Below are 19,219 nucleotides of genomic sequence, written 5' to 3'. Positions count from 1 at the left end.
GATAGCCCTCGTGACCCTTATCCCAAATGATGGTGGTGAGTGTGAAATCAGTTGCTGTTAAGAATCTTTAAACTGTATGTATAAAGAATGAAGAACGTCTCTAATAGATAATTATATGAGATGTTGACAACAAGCAAAAAGCGCTTACGCTTAATAACAGCAATATGGAATGAGATGAGCGATATTTACATACTTGTATACTGGTCAAATCTTCACGCAGCATAGATGCTTAGGCGCGATTGCTTAAGACACGAGGTTTTAGTCGCGCGACAAACATAGGTCGGAGATCAACTGATAATGATAACTGTGAAACATTGTAAATATATACTATATGCAGTTTGATTTGTGTGTACGTCGTAAGTAGGATGTCTACGGTTCTTGACCTATGCGAGAGAAGCCAATGTACATATGTTATGTTACAAAACTTTCAGTCTGGGTTTTTCTTTTGCGCTTGAAGCATATATACATAGGTAGTACATATTTAAATTACATGTGTTGGAAAACGAAAGAAATTGTAAATATTTATTTCAAATTGCAACAATAGCCGAAACTTGATTTAAATTTTAGCGGTTACTTCAATTACATATACCATTCAATTATCTCCTTTCCGTTTTTTTGCTCTTTATTCAATGTTTTAAAAAAAGTGTTACAGTGATCGGATTTAATTCAAATATGCGCCGTTTCGTTCGATAATCTGTTTCCATCTATGCGGCAACGTCATAATACCCCACTCGTAGAAGCCCCCTCCTTCTTTGCGAAGAACTCGGACAGCCACTTTTCACAGGCTCTTTTGAGTTCAACTTTACACCACCAAGGGCGTTCGCCATGGACAGGAACAGGTGGTAATCACTTGGCGCAATGTTCAGGCTATATGGTCGATGCGATAAAACCTCTCATTCGAGCTCCCGTAGCTTCTGACGAGTCATCATCGAAGTGTGTGGTCTGGCGTTGTCCTGGTGGAACACCCTTCCTGTTGGCCAATTCTGGACGCTTCTGGTCGATCGCCTGCTTTAAGCGGTCCAGTTGTTCCCAGTAGATGGTAGAATTAAGCGTCTGGCCATATGGGAGCAGCTCATAGTGGATGATTCCCTTCCAATCCCACCAAACACACAGCAAAACCTTCCTGGCCGTCAATCCTGGCTTGGCCACTGTTTGGGACAATTCACCGGCTTTCGATCACGACTTTATATTGTCGTATGTGATAAATTTTTCGTCGCCAGTCACCATCCGCTTCAAAAATGGGTCGAGTTCGTTCTGTTTCAGCAGCATATCTCACGGAACGTTTCACTAGCGGATTTGCCTTTAACGCGCGAATTTCGGCGTTAGTGAACTAATCATGCATAGCGTCGTTTTGTAGGTTATGTCAAGACCTTTCAAAGATGTATAGTATTTCCAAATACGAGCTCTGTAGCTCTTTATACATAGCCGCGAAATTCAAAAGTCAAAAACATGGATATTTGCCAACCTAATATATGAGGTTTTATTGCCGTCTTTCTGGTCTTATTGTGCCATTAAACATTGAAATATTCATAGATCTAGATCGTTTTGTCATAAATTCGGTAGACTGTGATTCGTGGTTATATGAAAATTCAGAAAAAATACTATTGCGGTGCTGGAAAAACTTTAAATCATTAATTTTTATGAGGTTACAATGCCCGTATCACAGGCCAAATTAAATTCAAATCAAGAAAAAATTCAAGAGACTTTTTCCTGCTCAAGCCAAAGCGAAGTCCTCAAATCGATACTGATTAAATGTTTTTGACAGATCAAAACCTCGCTTTGATGAACCGTCTTCTAAACTAATTTTTCGCCTACTGACTTATTTTCCTTCTTCAACCTTAGATGTCATGTAAAATGATTGAGGCGAAAGGGGGGACCACAGTGAAACAATGGCGCTTGAAAATATCGCGAAAATTAGAAATCGTGAAGGACAGATCAATTAGAAAAAGAAGGAGTTCTGTGTTGATTTGTGATTCTGAGGTCAGTCGCCAGTCTGCCGAATGGTTATTGTTCAATAAAAACAGTACGACCTTTGTAAAGTTCCCGAAAATACAACAGTGGTAGTATTTTTGAGGTCCACTTGGATATGTTTTATCGACTACCTCGAACATTGTTTATTTATTTTACACTGCTTTAAATTGGAATCAGACAAACATTTAAATATGGGTGATAAATCGAAATATTTCATAGTAGATGTTTCAAGAAGCCTTCATAAAGAATCTGAATTTATTGGCTACTACGACTTTTAATTTGACAGTAATTACGCGATTTAAACATCTAAATGTCATAATTTCAGATTACCCATACTTTTTTATTTTTTTCAATGATTTTATGATTTTTCAATAAGATTCCCTATGCACTTCAATAAACCCATATATTCTACCAGCAAACAGCATCATATTCATATAAGTACGTAAGTATTCTATTCTACATATGAACTCGTATATAATTGCAGTATAAAACGCGTATGTAGATTAAAAAAATCTTAGCATTAGATTATTGTTACTAAAAAACACTGAAATCAAATATCAGAGCATTATTTTGCTGCTCAGCCGACTAACTGAACACACAGTCATTATCAAGCAGCGAACAAGCGCGGATCAAGCGAAGTCTAACGAATTGAAACATAGCAGATTGATCATAGCAAAGGAGCAAAATAAAAAAAAAATACATAAAATACAAATCCTCTGATTAGTACTACAACATTTTCGAGTACCTTGATTTTTGAAAAAATAAAAATTAACATTTATGCGCTTACATCTAACAAGCTGTGCTTGAAATAGAAAACTAGACTGAACAGTTGATTTTTAATTTGTGCAAATTGTAAGTGAAACATTGTTTTTTTTTTAATTACATATTAAACAGACGTTTAATTAAATATTGATAATTAAATATGTAAGCGATTATCTTGAAGGAAATTGTATGCAAAAAATGCGCAAAAAGCATAAACAAAATTCAAGTGATAATTGCAAGCGCAACGAAAACAAGTGACATAACAATATTTAACTGTGAAATTTCGTGAACAAAAGTGTCGTTGTCGCCAAGCGGCTAAAATCAGTAGAATATACACATCTTTCTTATATAAAGGAATATGCAAAAAGAATCCAACTCCGCTATGTCTTTCTTATCGCCAACAGTCGGCACGCTTCATCGCGCATGTCCGCAGGCATTGCCCTGAGGACTGCACTTGCGCCGCAGTTGGCGCAAGTCAGATTTGCTTTTATAAAAAGGCAAGTGCGGAGGATCAGGCGTTGCTGTATAGCCGGATTTGATCAATTAGCAAATACATTCAATCTTTTTTTGTTGAATACAATATTTAAAACAGATGAGAATTCTTCAAAAAGAAAAAAATTGGAAATTAAACCTATTTTTTTTAATCTTTCGAAATGTATATCGAATTCACATATTTTATGAAACTGAGTGTCTAAGCAAACTAACTGTCTTAAGAAAACCTTCCTCGTCAATTAAAATTAGCAATAATTTTTTCAGCAAAACCATGTTGACTTGAATTACTCCGACAAAAAGTAGTTAAACGGTGATAAATCCCAAGACCCAGGTGGCCAAATTAAAGCCTACGACTTTATACAATTTGGTAACCAACGATTCGTTCCTCTAAAGTTTTTTCATGGAGTATACCCTGTTATACAGAACTGCTGGATCCATTTAGGGTAATTGGTTTTGTCGTTGGTAATTATGGATTAATTCCCAACAGATTAACGCATTTTAGTAACTTTTAAAAAAGTATGGATCTATGCCTTCAAACCATGCTACACACTAATTGATAAAGGAGATCCTGAAGGATCTCTTCACTATTCCAAATAATACAATTTTTATTATTTAGAACCAGAAACATGATTCACCGCTGAAGATGATTTCACAGTACAGTTTGATGCACAAAGTGGTTGTTTTGAAAATCAAATCAAATCTTCACGAATCTCATGTGAAATTCTATATACATATCTCAAAAACACACTGCATTAGAACCCTTTCTATCACACTATTTTCTATTTTTGCATTTCTTTCTATGAATCAGCTGATTTTAGCTTTATTTTTTATTGCGTAAACAAATAAAAATATGAGGCAAATTAAAACCTTCAACCTTATCACTATCAATCGCTAAATATTTATATTGAATAACTTTTTTCTAAAACTACAGCTATATTTATTGCTAATTTGAAACGTAATTATGAAATGAATTATGATCATAATGATGATAGAAATTCGTTAAACGTGTGCTTAATGTCATTTAAGGGCCAACTATATGCATTGGGGTTATCAATTAGCTACTTATGTACCTCTTATAACAGAGATAATTTGACAACTAAAGTAGATGGGAGGCAAATTTAATAAAAAAAACGCAATAATGCTTCAGAAATTCCCTAGAATACGTTATTTAGAAAATTCCACTTTCAGTACATTACATAAACGGAATATCACAATAATATTTATAACACAAATTCTTCATTCAGTTATAAATTATTTGAGTGTTTTTGAATTAGTATTAAAGAAAGAAATTAGTAGAAAATGGAAGTTTGAGAAGCAGTAACTGAGCAATAACTAAACTTTTATAATTAGTCCACTCATTTTTAATTATAGTCACTGGATGAACTGCGCTGAACTTCTCTAAAATTATCTTTTTAATTTGCTTTCGAAGTTCTAATTAACAACACAATCACAATTACAAAAGGAATTTATCACTTTGTATCACTTTAAGAATGTAGCCATTAAAATACCATGTTAAATTTATCGATTCGGAGCTTTTTTTTCATTCAAAATTGTCCCAGAACACTGTACGTCTGCCCAGCTAACTCTCGAATTAAATGCAATGCCTTGCCAACATCGAGCATCTGAGCTGATTATCAAAAATAATACTGCCATTTCTGTGATCCTATATACAACCTTTTGTGTTAAAGTATTTTTGTAGTATTCGGTAGCGATGAAGTCGCGACCTCTGTCTATAAAATGCAATAGGCGTGAATGTGTGGCTGATTAATGAAATTTTGTTTTTCCGTACTCCTTTTTAGCTATATACAACACTATACGAGGTGGGTTCAAAAAATAACGGGAAATAAAAAACAAATATTTATTTATGGGTCTACATTAAATAATGTTAAAATAGTCCCCATTCGATATTATAAACTTATGTCAGCGTTTCTTCCAATCGTCGAGATCAAGATCATGTATATCAACATAATAAAGAATAACAAAAAAGGTTAACTTTTCGACAAATTCCCGTTATTTTTTGAACACATCTCGTGTGTGCTATATATCTATGAGAATGGCTCAATAGATCCATAAAAGTTTTTTGTAGTAACATTTAGGAACGAAAATAATACTTCGAATCATTTGGAAATCAAAACAATCTTATATAAAACCAGGAAGTGTGAAAATTGGAAATAGGGTCACCACCAATAGTGGTTTATATTTGGTGCGTTAATATTTAAGTATTTGGAGTACATATTTTTTATAAGTATTTTTCAATGTTTTACAAATTAACGAACTCTGGACAATTTAAAAATTTTTTAAATGTCAAATCAATCTTTCTTAATAACAGAAATGTTAAAAATCTTAGATGATGTTATACAATTCGTTTCGCGTTTACTACGAACTATTCTTTTCTTTCTTGCTGACTCATTAAATTGATTGTTGACAACTGTTTTGTCAACATAGTATTCTAAGTTTAATAATTGGCGAGTTATTCGAGAGATTCGGTTATGAACTGGCAAATTATTGTTTTTCATTGATATACTAGCTTTACCTACAAACATATAAATAAACACTTAATCATCGTATAATAAATGTTACGATTCTTCCGCTCGACCATTATCTAGCACACTTCTTCTAGGTGCCTTTGTACGTTCTTGGTTTAGTCACACTGTAAAAGTGTGTTTATAACCGGCAAATATGACGTTAAGGCGCATGCACAGTCAGCTAGCTAACTAGAGTATTTGGTCATCATTTGTAGAATGTTTCGATTTGGGGCTAAAGATTCTTGTAGAATACGCACACACACATACACGCATTATCGGCGTCGCGTGAAACACTTGCTTATCATTGTAAACGAAAACACTTGTTTACTTAAGCATATACATACTTTGCGCAATGTTTTTTGGTTCGATTATTGTTGTTGCATTAATATTTCATACGGACGAATTCGAATGATTGGTTGTCTTCAGAAAACTACACAAACATACATACGGAAATATGAGTACTTAAATATGTATGTATGTATGTTAAAACATAATTTAAGTAAGAACGGTATTTTTTAAGCAACCAAAGGCGATAAGAAATCAACAACAGTGGTTATCCTACATAAAACGACAAATGCATGGATGTGTGTGTATCAATATATATAAGTATGTATGAGTGTGTATGTGTTGATGCCAGTCTTATAAAAGGTCACTGATAAAAACACTTTCTTTCTTCGATATGTCTTCGATACTGATAAACTGGACAAATGCAGCATAAAAATTTCTGATTGACTGCAATATTTCAGTAAGTTTTTAGAACGTTGCGGTAAAGGTTTAGTCAGCAAGGCTTTAAATAAAATGCAATAAAATCGTTGAAAAGATATTAGTCAACTGTGAAACAATGTGTCGCAAAGTTATTGGTTAGTTAATTGCAATTTGCTTTCATTTAATTGTACAAGTGTGTGGCTTATGGTGGCAATATGAAAATTTATGTAAATGAAAATAAAAAATAAATTAATTGTTGTTAAATGTAGCCATTTAATTTGGAAAATAGATCATTGCTTATGAATAAAAGAGAATTAATTCATAAGCAAATAATATTGAAAAATAAGTGACAATGCTTTATGCAAATACATACTATATATCTAATTTGCAACAAAAAATAAATATGCGAAATTATGTAAAAAACAATTATTAAATAACAAATATTAATAAATGAATATTAAAATTATAAATTTTATAATATATATAAATATTTACATAAATGTATTTGTATATACAATTATAATAAACATTGAAAGGAAATATTTTTGTTTAAAAACCTGTCAAAATCATTGAGTTGTCTATCGCGTACCATAAATCCATTCCCCCAATCCGGGTAACAAAGTAATTTCTAGTGTTTTTTGACGCGACTTATAACCCAAAACGTCAAAACATTTTGTTTTATTTGATTAAAAAGTTTATTAGTGCAATCCATTGCACATATGCATTCAGAAATAGTTTTCTAGAAACTCGCAAAATTATTGAAAAATACATATAACGTATTGAAATATGTTTATCAAGTGTAACTAAAAATATGCAAAATATTAACGCGTCAAAATAATTGCAATTCCGGCTTCACAGTTATTTGTAAATTATTTGATTATAGAAAAATTGCTGACTGGCCAGTATATTGTTGTAAATTTCCTTTACTGACTAAAAATTTAAACATTTATTTCGATCTACGTTCAAAAGAAATTATTTATAAACAAGGGAAGTATTCTTCTATATTTCTCGGTTATCAGTTTTCGAAAAGAAGTGAAGCTCTCCTCTTACAAATTGAAGATAATATTCAGAACAAGAGTCGAACCCAGGGAAAATGTAAACCCAATGGAGGGAATCGCCATAATATCATATCTCTATTTTGGACTTGACTGTGCTGGGTTACATTGACTTTGGATACGAATATGTGAAGTTCGAACTAAACCGATCAATAAATACTGTCCCAAATCGTATACAATTCATGTATTTATACTAGCAATGTTTCCAACTTTATGAAAAACTAGCAGACCGCTCGGGCTTCGCAGGTGATTGCGATGCGAAGAGAATGACTTGCAAGCGATTTTCAGTTTCAGATTAAGATTCTCCATCACTGAGTCTTTTTGATACCCTCAACAGGGAACTATTTACAAAAAGTTAAGATTCAAGCAATAAATATAGCCTATGAACTAAGCTTTCCAATGGTGAAAGAATTTTTGAAATCGGCACGGTAGTTTTTGAGTTTATTCAATACAAACATACATACAAATCTTTCCTCTTTATAATAGTAGTATAGATTGGGAGATGTATTCAGTACAAAGTCATCAGAAACAGAACAGAATTCGATAAAGGTTGGCTAGGAGAAGATATTGACCGCCTTAAGCATCCTGAGTACTATTAAATTCAAATTTATGTGAAACCTTAGTTAATTTGACTAATTTTTTGGCGATTTTGTCCCTTTTAACCGGACTAAAAGAGCATACCGTCAGTATATTGAGTTAAAATTAATCAATTTGGCTTTGATGTATGAAATACATCCGACAGTCCGAACGTCAAAGTGATTCGAATATACTATAATAATACCATCCCATTTTCTCTACCTAACTTTTAATTTTTGAAGACTTCTTCAATTGCTTTATATTGTTAATTTATGTTACATTGTTCATCAAAATTATATTTAAATATTCGAATTTTTTTACTGTAATCAATGTAAGGAGTAATGTAAAATTAATATGTTTATTGAATATTATATGAAAAGTCGTGTAATTATAGCCTTTCGCATATGCTCTTTAAATTGTTGTAAGTTACAAATTTTTCATAGAACAAATAGTTGTAATCACTGCAGTGATTTGATAACAAATTATTCGAGTATTAATTACCGCCACGAGGTAGGTAGTGTCGAAAGCGTTCAAGTGCCGCCGAATAAATCAATGCAACAAAAGTTGTGTTATGCTTAATGAACATGGTTTTCAATACAATTTGCTGTTGTTTATTGAAAACAATAAAATAACACGGTTATGTTTAGTGCTCAAAATATATGTAACATAGTCATACAAAAAAAAAAACATTAGTTATTTTAACACTTTTTGTGCGGTTCGCATTAATTAAATATACTATACATTTGCATTATTTTCAAAGTAATTGGTATTATATATGACACTGTGAACAGTTTTAATTAATTTGAATAAAACAACAAATTAATGTGATATCATTATACTCTCGTTTTTATATGGAATTCATCTACTATTTATAAATGAGTATATTATGGAGTCAGAAGGGCAACGAAATCCATATTTTCCTATGAAAATTTGTTGATAATTGTCATTTATTTTGCATTTGATAAGAAATTCCAATTGATTTCAAATTTTTACAAAATATGGGAAATTAAAACGAATTTAATAATGCAACACAGTATTTCAAAAATCTCTATTCTAACCTACAACATTTACTAACAGTGAGTAATATTAATCAAGTTTCGACTCGAATATACCAAATTTCGAAAATAAAAAGCTTAACAGCCTTTATATATAGTTTTAAATTGTATGTAAAAACAGAAATTTACATTCTTCTCAATTTGAAAATATATGCCTTTAATATAATTTATTTTTTTCCATTACAGTTTCGGCGAAGTTCGCTATAGCAATGATGCCGAGCAAGAACCGACGCGTCATAATCAATATAGTTGGATTGTGTCTGATTGTATTGGGCTTAGGAAATGTATTATTTGGTGAAAGTATTTTAAACAAATTCTTAGAAAAGGTGAGAATAAATAAAATTTATACTTTTCAAATTTGTTTTGATAAAAAAACCTTAACATGTGAAGACTCACATATTGCTAGTATTGTTGTACGATTTTTTATAAACACAATATTCTTCACAGGAAATGGTGCTACGACCCGGTTCAAAAATGTTTGAATTATGGAAAATACCACCTTTAAAGTTAACTTTAGATTTCTATCTATTTAACTGGACTAATCCACAAGATTTTCAAAATCTCGATATAAAACCAAAATTCGAGGAACTGGGTCCATATCGTTTTATCGAGGTGCCACATAAAGTCGATATTAAATGGCATACGCAAAATGCATCACTGACTTATAAAAAACAAAGTAAATATTATTTTGATGCGGCGAACAGTAAAGGGCAACTGGATGACAAAATAGTGACGCTCAACTCGTTAGCGGTGGTGAGTACTGATCTAAATCTGAGATCAAATAAATATATTTATACTCTCACAACAAATGTTGCTAAAGAGAGTATTATAGTTTTGTTCACATAACGGTTGTTTGTAACACCCAAAACTAAACGAGTTAGATATAGGGTTATATATACCAAAGTGATCAGGGTGAAGAGTGGAGTTCAAATCCGAATGTCTGTCTGTCCGTCCGTCCGTCCGTCTGTGCAAGCTGTAACTTGAGTAAAAATTAAGATATCTTGATGAAACTTGGCACACTTATTTCTTGGCACCATAGGAAGGTTGCTTTCGAAAATGAGCAAAATCGGACCACTGCCACGCCCACAAAATGGCGAAAACCGAAAACCCATAAAGTGCCACAACTAAGCCATAAATAAAGCTATGGAAATAAAATTTGGTATGAAGGATCGTACTATGAAGGGCATATTTGGATGTAATTTTTTGGGGAAGTGGGCATGGCCCCGCCCCCTACTAAGTTTTTTGTACATATCTCGCAAACCAATAGAGCTATATAAACCAAACTTTCTGCAGTCGTTTTTTTTAGCCACTTCCTAATACAGTCCAAAAATGAAAGAAATCGAATCATAACAACGCCCACCTCCCATACAAAAGTTAGGTTGAAAATTACTAAAAGTGGGTTAACTCACTAACGAAAAACGTCAGAAACACTAAATTTCACATAAGAAATGGCAGATGAAAGCTGCACTCAGATTTTTTTACAAAATGGAAAATGGGCTCGGCGTCGCCCACTTATGGATCAAAAACCATATCTCAGGAACTACTCGACCGATTTCAATGAAACTTGGTTTGTAATAGTTTCCTTACATCCCAATAATATATTGTGAAAATAGGCCAAATCGCTTCACAACCACGCCTACTTCCTATATACCAGAACTTTGAAGACGATCTGAATCGTTTACTTTACAATATATAAAGTAAGTACTAGTGAAGATATCGGTGCAGAACTTTGCACAAATACTATGTTAATAATGTGGCAGCACCATTCTAAAAATCGCCGAAATCGGATCATAGGTTTTTAAGGCCCCATATATCGAACGCGAGGACCTCGGTGCTTCTAACCTAATATTATGGTTTCCAACTTTCAATGGACTTTATACAATATATATGACGAATATATGGGTCAAATTGTGTTATATTATATTTAAATAAAGTTAAATAAATAAATTGCGAGAGTATAAAATGTTTGGTTACACCCGAACTTAGCCCTTCCTTACTTGTTATGATATACTTTAATGTTTTCAGTCACTTTCATCGAAAGCGAAACGCTGGAGTTCGTTGCGACGTCGTGTGATCGATATTGCTTTGAATGTCTATAACGGTGATATTTCGATAACAAAGTCAGTGAATGAGCTGCTCTTCGAAGGTTATGAGGATGTGCTGTTGAACATGGCCAACTTCTTGCCAACATCACTAATAGATGTGAAAGTGCCGTTCGATAAATTCGGATATTGTTACCCGGTAGGTACTTTGGTTAATATTAAAAAAAAAAAAACATTTTGTTAACTTTATATCTTGTCTAAATGCTACTTACAGCGCAATTACAGCGCTGATGTGACAGGCATATTCAATATACACACCGGCGCTGATGATATGCGGAAATTCGGACAAGTACACACCTGGAACTATGCGGATACGACACGAGCATACGCACCCGAATGTGCTAAAGTCTACGGTTCACCGGGTGAATTTCAGTCATTATATCTGGAGCCACACAAGCCGGTGGATTTCTTTTTATCGGATGTCTGTCGTACAGTTACAATGGATTATACGCAAACTGCAGAGGTAGAGGGTATTCAGGGTTTCCGTTATGAAGGCGGCAAGCGTATGGTTGATAATGGTAAGTAATATTATTTAGTAATTTTCTTCTTTATATAAATCTAACTCTATTATTTCAGGCACTTTATATCCTGAGAATGTATGCCATTGCAATGGCGATTGCGTACCATCCGGTCTAATGAACATAACCTCCTGTTGGTTTGGTTCACCTATGTTTCTGTCATATCCACACTTTTACGATGCGGATCCATATTATCTCACCGAAGTGGATGGCTTGAAACCCGAGAAGGATAAGCACGAACTCTACTTGGTGTTAGAACCGAGGTCAGGATTGATGTTAGAGATGAAAGCACGCTTGCAATCTAATATACTGGTCGAACCGATTTCTGATTTTAAGTAAGTAGTAAGGGAACACTTTCCTAATCTTTAAGTTCAATCAAATATCTATTATCTAAATGATCGAAATCAATCATTTATCTATAAACCCCCACTAATTCTATGTTTTTAATTTCATTGTTCCTTTTTTAGAATGTTCCGCAATAAACGTCGCATTTTCTTTCCGCTCTTTTGGTTCGAAGCACGAACGCGCGTCTCTCCACAGCTGGCGGAAGAATTCAAATTGTTACCGCGTCTCTTGCTAAGCGGAAAAGTATTTGGCATTATCAGTACAGTAATTGGCTTGATAATGCTAGCTTGGTATCCGATTAAGTTGCATTTACAAAATCGTCTTATACAACAAATTAAAATCAACAATTTGGATAATGAAACACATCACATTGTGGCCAAAACCATATCACTGCAACCGGAGATCTCACCGCTGCTGGTGGAATCGGTGCAGGCGAATGCGAAAATATTAGAAAGAGCCGACACACAGCTGACGGAGTTCAGTATAGAAGCGAGCACGAGCTCAACAGATCGCAGTTCAATGCAATCGTCTACGAGTTCAACATGATTAGCTTTTAATTATGGCTGGTTCCTTAGTAGTTATAAGCTTGTGTGGAAAAAAAGTAGTTTTAGTAGTAATTTTAAACAATTTATTTTATAAACTATAATTAAGAATTAATATGTAAAATATCTGCTATACATATATATATTTAGATATGTGTAGATGAGTTAATACAAAATATTGGAGAGATTATTCATTTATGAATATGCTCTCATTGTCATATAAATAGTTCTATTGCGAATAGCTTTGTGGTTAAACCATTACAAAAAATTTAGTGGGTATTGATTTAAAGAAAAATACTTTTAAGAAATTGTTTAGTGTTAAGTAAACATAAAATATATTCCATAATTTTATATGGCTTTTCATAAAAGTTTTGTTTTAATTAGGTGTACGCCTATTTGTCATATATTTTGTAAAATAAGAGTTTTCATTCGCTGTTTTCATAAACAAACATTTTTTTTCTGTTATAAGGAAATAAATTAAAATAAATTTAAATTTTTATTCTTTTTAAAGAACATGTTTGGCTTTTTTTGGATACAATTTTTCAAAATACTGTCAAATATAAAAAAAAATGGTTTAATACCGTTATTTCATTTCGAGATCCGGATTTTTTTTCTGTGGTTCATACTAGTTTTCAATTTATTTGCCCGCAATTATATCTAAAATAATTCAATTATTTTAAAAATACTGTTAAATCTATAAAATATGTAAATGTGTTAGTCCCGCAATTTCGGGATCCGCAATTTTCGACATTAACCCATTGAAACTACATGAATTTACTTTATATATAATATTTATCGCAACTAATTATTAAAGCTAATCTAATCGGATACTTTTTTTTGAAAATACTGCCAAATATTCAAAAAAATGTAATCCCAAAATTTAGGGATTATTATATCGGTATCATGAAAAAAAAGCGTCAGTGGTACATTCTAGTTTTGAATTTATTTGTATTATTTGGCGCAATTATTATTATTGGAAGCCTAATGGAACCTATTCCATTTTCCCGAAAATACTATTAAAGTTAAAAAGTATGTAAAATGTGATAGTTCCGAAATTTCGGGATCCCGAAATGTACTTTTTGACAGTAGTCCAATTAAATTGCATTAATTGCCTTCATTTATAATACTTATTGAAAATAATCATCGAAATTAATCTAACCGGATACATTTTTTTTTATTAAATATAAAATATATGAATCCCGAAATTTAGGATTATCATTATTTGCCTCAAAATATTAATGGAGGCCTATTCCAATATAATAATATTTATATAATCCAAAGGTCATTGACGCCGTTCCAAAATGTAAACAAACCTTAGCAAAAGGTCATTGGTATTTTAAAGTCTCTGATGTACATAGTTGCTAACATTTTGAGGAGTCACGTCACATTTGATGGTGTCAAGTGATGTAAAGTTGGAGTTCCACAGAGTCAAGGTATCGGTCTTGCAACGTCAGGAGAGTGCAAGACAGGAGTCAAGTGATGTTTGATCAAGTTAAGGTCTGAGGAATTGATACATGAATTTGAATATTAAATGTTTGTTCGTCGAATACATCGGTTAATGCGTGAAGTATCTTAGAAAAATAGTAAGTTTTCTTTTGAAACCTGTGCACAGTGGTTCCGCCATAGGCCAAAAATCAAAAAATCCATCTCACGATTCTTCGACAAAATGTATACCGATGACCTCTAAATTGTCCACAATTCCTATTTGTAAACCGGGTTTTCCTAAAAATCTAACGGTACTTTCTAAAAATAGAGTTAAATGCATGAACAACCGGTTTTTTTTTAAACACATCAGATTTTTTTTAATTTCGCAGAAACAAAGGACTTCCATTTGTTCTGGTAATTGTTCAGGTTAACGAATCAAGATTATTTTTAATGGATTTTGAAGCTAAAGGTATTTACTTTAAGGTAATAAAAGTGTTAAGGTTAGGTGCGGAAAGTTGCAGATGTATTTGCAATCGTCAAAATAATAATGGCCTTCGAATTAACTATTTTTAAGTTCAAACTCATCATAATTGGGCTAAGGAAGCTTGGAAAGAAGGATAAATCGTCTTTATTTCAATCTGTGTACGGTTTACTAGAGGATACATTATAAGTTTTTGTTCTAATTATAATGGCTGTTGAATGGCAGTGAAAAAATGATTTTTCCCTACATTAATTTTTTATATGATATTCTTATAGGTGGAATATGGGAGTTGGATAAGGGAAACTATAACGACAAATCATGTTCAGCTTTTTTCTCGCTTTCTTAACTTTTTTTCCAAAGAATTACTGAAAGTTTTGACGCTCCAACCATGGCCATGAGAAGTATTTTTGCACATCATTGCCATATAATAGCAAATTACTGTTCTATGGGAGCTATAGGGTCTAGTAGTCCGATGGGGCCAATTTTTTTAATACATATTTAAAATATTTTTCTAGATTTTTTGTGAAAATTTCATAGCGATATCTCAACGGGAAGTATTTATGGCCGCACCTTCATACAAGCTCAACCACTGTGCAGTGTAACCCCAATACATCTAATATATTGATTTTCAATTCTCAATTAATTACATTTGTGCTGAACATTCAAGATGTGAGAATTATTAATTCTTGCATTTTGTGAGATTATAATGAACGATTGCAACGGAACTTATCCCGAACAAGCTTAGATATTTCAAGTGAAAAATTTGCAATTACTTTACAGCGAAACTTACATGAAAAATGTTATGTTTAACAGAGTTCCATTCTGTTAATGGTGAGCAGAATGTTAAAATGTGTTAAATGTGGCTACTTTGAGCACATTCGAATGCTCTCAATTGCGCTCATACTAAAATTACATATGTTTATTCGTACTTAGCTTGTTTAATGATTAACTGATTTATGTATGTATGTAAATATTTATTTTTTATAGCAGCCATGGTTTGCTTGCTGCAAACTTTTGCACTTCAGTCGACTATCTTTGCGCTTTAAACTCAGGCTAATGGTTTGATTGCTCTTTTGTTATACTATAATGTAATATAAGCTAAAATGTCGTTGCTCTTATAATTGTAAAATGAGGCGTTCATGACTTGCAAGTCTTATATGTACGTATTGTAGTTGTTTTTGTTTGACACTTTTGTAACTATATTGACCATATTTACGATAGTCATGGCTGAATTGCACTGGCTTAAAAAGTGGAAAGAAATTTTGAGATGCAATTCCAGTTGTGAGAATAACTCATTAAATTTTATTTCCAATATATGAATTTGGATCTATTTAACCTTTCGATCCGAGTTATTAAGGACTATATCTTAATATTCTTCAAAAAAGTAGGTATCGCCAGGGATAAGTAGAATGTTGAGCAGGTTACTGGCATAGGATGATTCATTCATTTATGAGGCAAAATCAGACGTATGAACAAATCTATCTAAAGTGGATTCAGTATTATCTCCAATAACAATGACAGACTTCAGATCTATAAATACTTGAGGTTTTTTGGTTAAAAAACTCAAAATTATAGTAACAATTTCTCTTTTTTTTTTGAATTTCACAACTTTAACTTATTGCATCACAATTTTTATCAGCGTTTACTCGTATGAATAAATTTATTTACTTAATTTGACGTAGAAACTGTGAATTATGAACATTATGTCTACGTCAGATGCCTGTGTTTAAACACAACGTAAACGTAGAATTTATGAAGACTGACTGCGCTTAGGTTTTAGATGATTATCTAAAAATAAGATAAATAGAGTATATAATATGGCGAACTTTTCCACGCGATTATCATATTTCATTTTATAACAGTATTTTTTATGCTTGTTTAATATTTGCTTTTCTCAAAAGATCATCGTACGATGCTTAATGGATGAGATGTGAGCACATATTGTCTATTCGTTTAGATATAATAATTCTTATTTTAGTATAAAATTTAAATTTAAATTTTAAGCAGACATCTTTGATAAGAGTATGACTGAGCTTATGTAGGGTCTTACAATTTTTAGTGGTTGAGTGGAAACGAATTTTCGATCCCACAAAAAATTAATGTAAAAATCTTTAGAGTTTTGGAAAAAGAGTACCACTTTTCGATTGCTGGTTTTGTGAGATATTATCAAGACGTACACACAGAAGGTTTAAAGATCTATTTGACATGCCTTTTTGGGAAATTACTACCCCAAACCTCTTAAATTGATTTTATCTTATTAAGCAGAGGAATCCGAAATTGTGACTAAGATAATGACTTAATCATTAACATATAATAATTTTATTTGATTTTAAGAAGAAGATTTTTTTCTATTTATTTATAAAACATAAAGCTTAGACATTTGACTGAACTTATTTTGAAGTTATTCCTTCATTTTACCGAATATAATAAGGATGTATGAAAAACCAGGTCTTCTGAGGTGTTTATAAACGTAGTTATAAAACACAACTCGTATGCGATAATCCACATCGGATTAGTCAAGACGTCTTTTCTTGTCTGATACGACAACAGCCCATAGCTTCATATGTGATAACCCACACCGAACAAGACGAGACAAAAAGGCATATTCGTTTGGTGTAGGTTGGAGCTAAATACGTTATTGTGTCTTATTAGTCAAAACTAATCCGGTGTGGGTTGAACCTAAGAAATTCGATAGGCTTCGATTTGATTTGAAATAGGTATGTATCGCTATATCAAAGAAACTAAAGAGATCATTCAAAAACTTAACCATTTGCAATTCTAATTAGTGTATACGAGGTGTGTTAAAAAATTAAAAATTAAATTTTCAAAATTTTTTTTTTAATTTTTTATTATGTTGATACACATAAATGAAAAGCCCGACACAATTTTCAGGTAATAAATACACCTACTTACTTACTTAGCAGCCGCTAAGATCAGACATATTTTTATAAACTTGGCTATTTTTGTTAGTAAAAAGTTCACACTTCGTTGCTTGTTCGTGAATTCTTGGATAGAAAACTAAACTCTAATTATGCTCCAAATTCTCGGTAGACATGGCTCCGTGTGACTTTTTCCTATTTCTAAAAATAAAGAGAACCTCAAAGAACCGTCGTTTTACGATTATACATGAAATCGATGAAAGAGCCTTAGGATATTCCAAAAATCGAGTTTGAAAAGTGTTTCGACGATTGGAGAAGTGCTGGCATAAACGAATTCTATCAATTGAAGACTATTTTAAAGACAACAATATTTATGTAGACGAATGATATGATATTTTTTTTCGAAAAACGAAAATTCCCGTTACAGCATATGTATGTTTTTAGATCTAAGTTTTAAAATGTGTGTAAGATCACGAACTTGCAGCCAACCACACACGCTTTGACTGTTACTAAGCCGTCCGATATCAATAAAATGTTAGTTGTTACATAGCTGTACCATGAAGATTAAGTAACAGAACTACATACATATGCGTCCAAGAAGACACTATGATATTTAAGGAATGCAGTAAGAGAAGAGAACGACCGGTTAGCGGAAGACACAACAAAATATATGTCTGTATGTATGTATAATATGTATAGAGAAGTCAAAAATAAAATTTGTTTTGTATATAATTAAAAGCATGATTAACACAGATATACGCTTGAAAAACACGTTTTGAGCACGGAATATGCATGACATGAAAACCGATCAGCCGACACTCGAAAACCAACAACCGAACAAATGATACGCTGGCGAGAGAGCGGCGGCGGCACTTGAAGCATTTACGTCCCTTGAAAAGCAGACGAGTTATTAATGTATATATAGTGTGTATACAATATGCTATATGTGGGAATGTAGAGAAGTCAAACTGGTGCGCCAGACAACCAACCAACAATCTTGGAGCACCGCTCTTGACTTTTGACGTTGGCTATATGGTAGACAACAGCAATTGCAGTAACAAGCGCTCTTCGTCAGCGTTGTGCTTGCTTGCCGAGCGCTAGTGTCGCGCGCTCTCGCTAACCGATCGAGTGTTGAGTTTTGCAGCGGCGATGGTTAAAATTAAATACAAATTGTTAATAACAAAATAGTCGAAACAGGGATAAAGGGATGTCCAACTTATTCCAGTGTGAGAGCGCCTCAAAATTTGCGTTTTTTATAACATTTTGCATTATTACCAGATCAGACAAAATACTAATTTTTGGGCATTTAAATAAAAATACCTAACATTTATTATGGTTAAAAATTATTATATACTGAATGTTTAATATAAAATAACTTATTTCAATTTCATTTAGCGATAAAATGGTATATTAAAATAGCCGGTTTTCGAAGTTTCAGTAATAAATATGGTCAATTATTAAATGTCAACTGAAAATAAATCAATTTCTTTTATAATTTTCCATGAAAAATTAGTTGCTCGATGCTGCAATTCACAAAAATATTCTTAAACCACTTATAAATTACGCGTTTTCATTGATATTTATTGTTTAAAGTTCTTATTACTGATCTTGCAAGGCGGCTAAAAATGTCTCCATCGCATTATTTTTTTGGCAACATTTCAATCTGGCCTTTCCAGTTTCCCAATTGCGAAACGTCAAAACCTCCTCATTTCGACAAACTGTCAAAGTTTAGGTGGTTTTGACGTTTACAATTGCGCTCTCACTTCCAGTGATATGAGAGTTGTAC

General features: G+C 32.6%; 1 protein-coding gene across 2 annotated transcripts; it reads left to right on the top strand.

Moving 5' to 3' along the window:
- The first annotated feature begins 2,552 nt into the window (after positions 1-2,552).
- On the top strand, positions 2,553-13,083 carry LOC105210862 (protein peste). Of its 2 annotated transcripts, none has more exons than XM_011182040.3 (7): positions 2,553-2,823; positions 9,328-9,467; positions 9,589-9,894; positions 11,167-11,382; positions 11,458-11,761; positions 11,820-12,096; positions 12,229-13,082. In XM_011182040.3, the coding sequence occupies exons 2-7, from the start codon at positions 9,351-9,353 to the stop codon at positions 12,650-12,652; spliced, it is 1,644 nt and encodes a 547-aa protein (XP_011180342.1). In that variant the 5' UTR covers positions 2,553-2,823; positions 9,328-9,350; the 3' UTR covers positions 12,653-13,082. The 2 variants fall into 2 exon arrangements, with proteins under 2 accessions (XP_011180342.1, XP_011180341.1); XM_011182039.3 differs by lacking the exon at positions 2,553-2,823 and adding an exon at positions 6,496-6,610 and having other exon boundaries at positions 12,229-13,083.
- The last annotated feature ends 6,136 nt before the right edge of the window (positions 13,084-19,219 follow it).

Source organism: Zeugodacus cucurbitae, chromosome 3 (assembly GCF_028554725.1).
Source record: "Zeugodacus cucurbitae isolate PBARC_wt_2022May chromosome 3, idZeuCucr1.2, whole genome shotgun sequence".
In the NCBI taxonomy this organism is placed as follows: domain Eukaryota; kingdom Metazoa; phylum Arthropoda; class Insecta; order Diptera; family Tephritidae; genus Zeugodacus; species Zeugodacus cucurbitae.
The sequence above is the reverse complement of the archived record's forward strand: the minus strand, read 5'-3'. Positions and strand labels throughout refer to the sequence as shown.

Bases quoted from the DNA above. Each gene is read 5' to 3' on its own strand.
- LOC105210862 (XM_011182039.3), top strand. The intron at 9,468-9,588 runs GTGAGAATAAAT...TATTCTTCACAG, and splicing joins TAAACAAATTCTTAGAAAAG to GAAATGGTGCTACGACCCGG. The intron at 9,895-11,166 runs GTGAGTACTGAT...TAATGTTTTCAG, and splicing joins CGCTCAACTCGTTAGCGGTG to TCACTTTCATCGAAAGCGAA.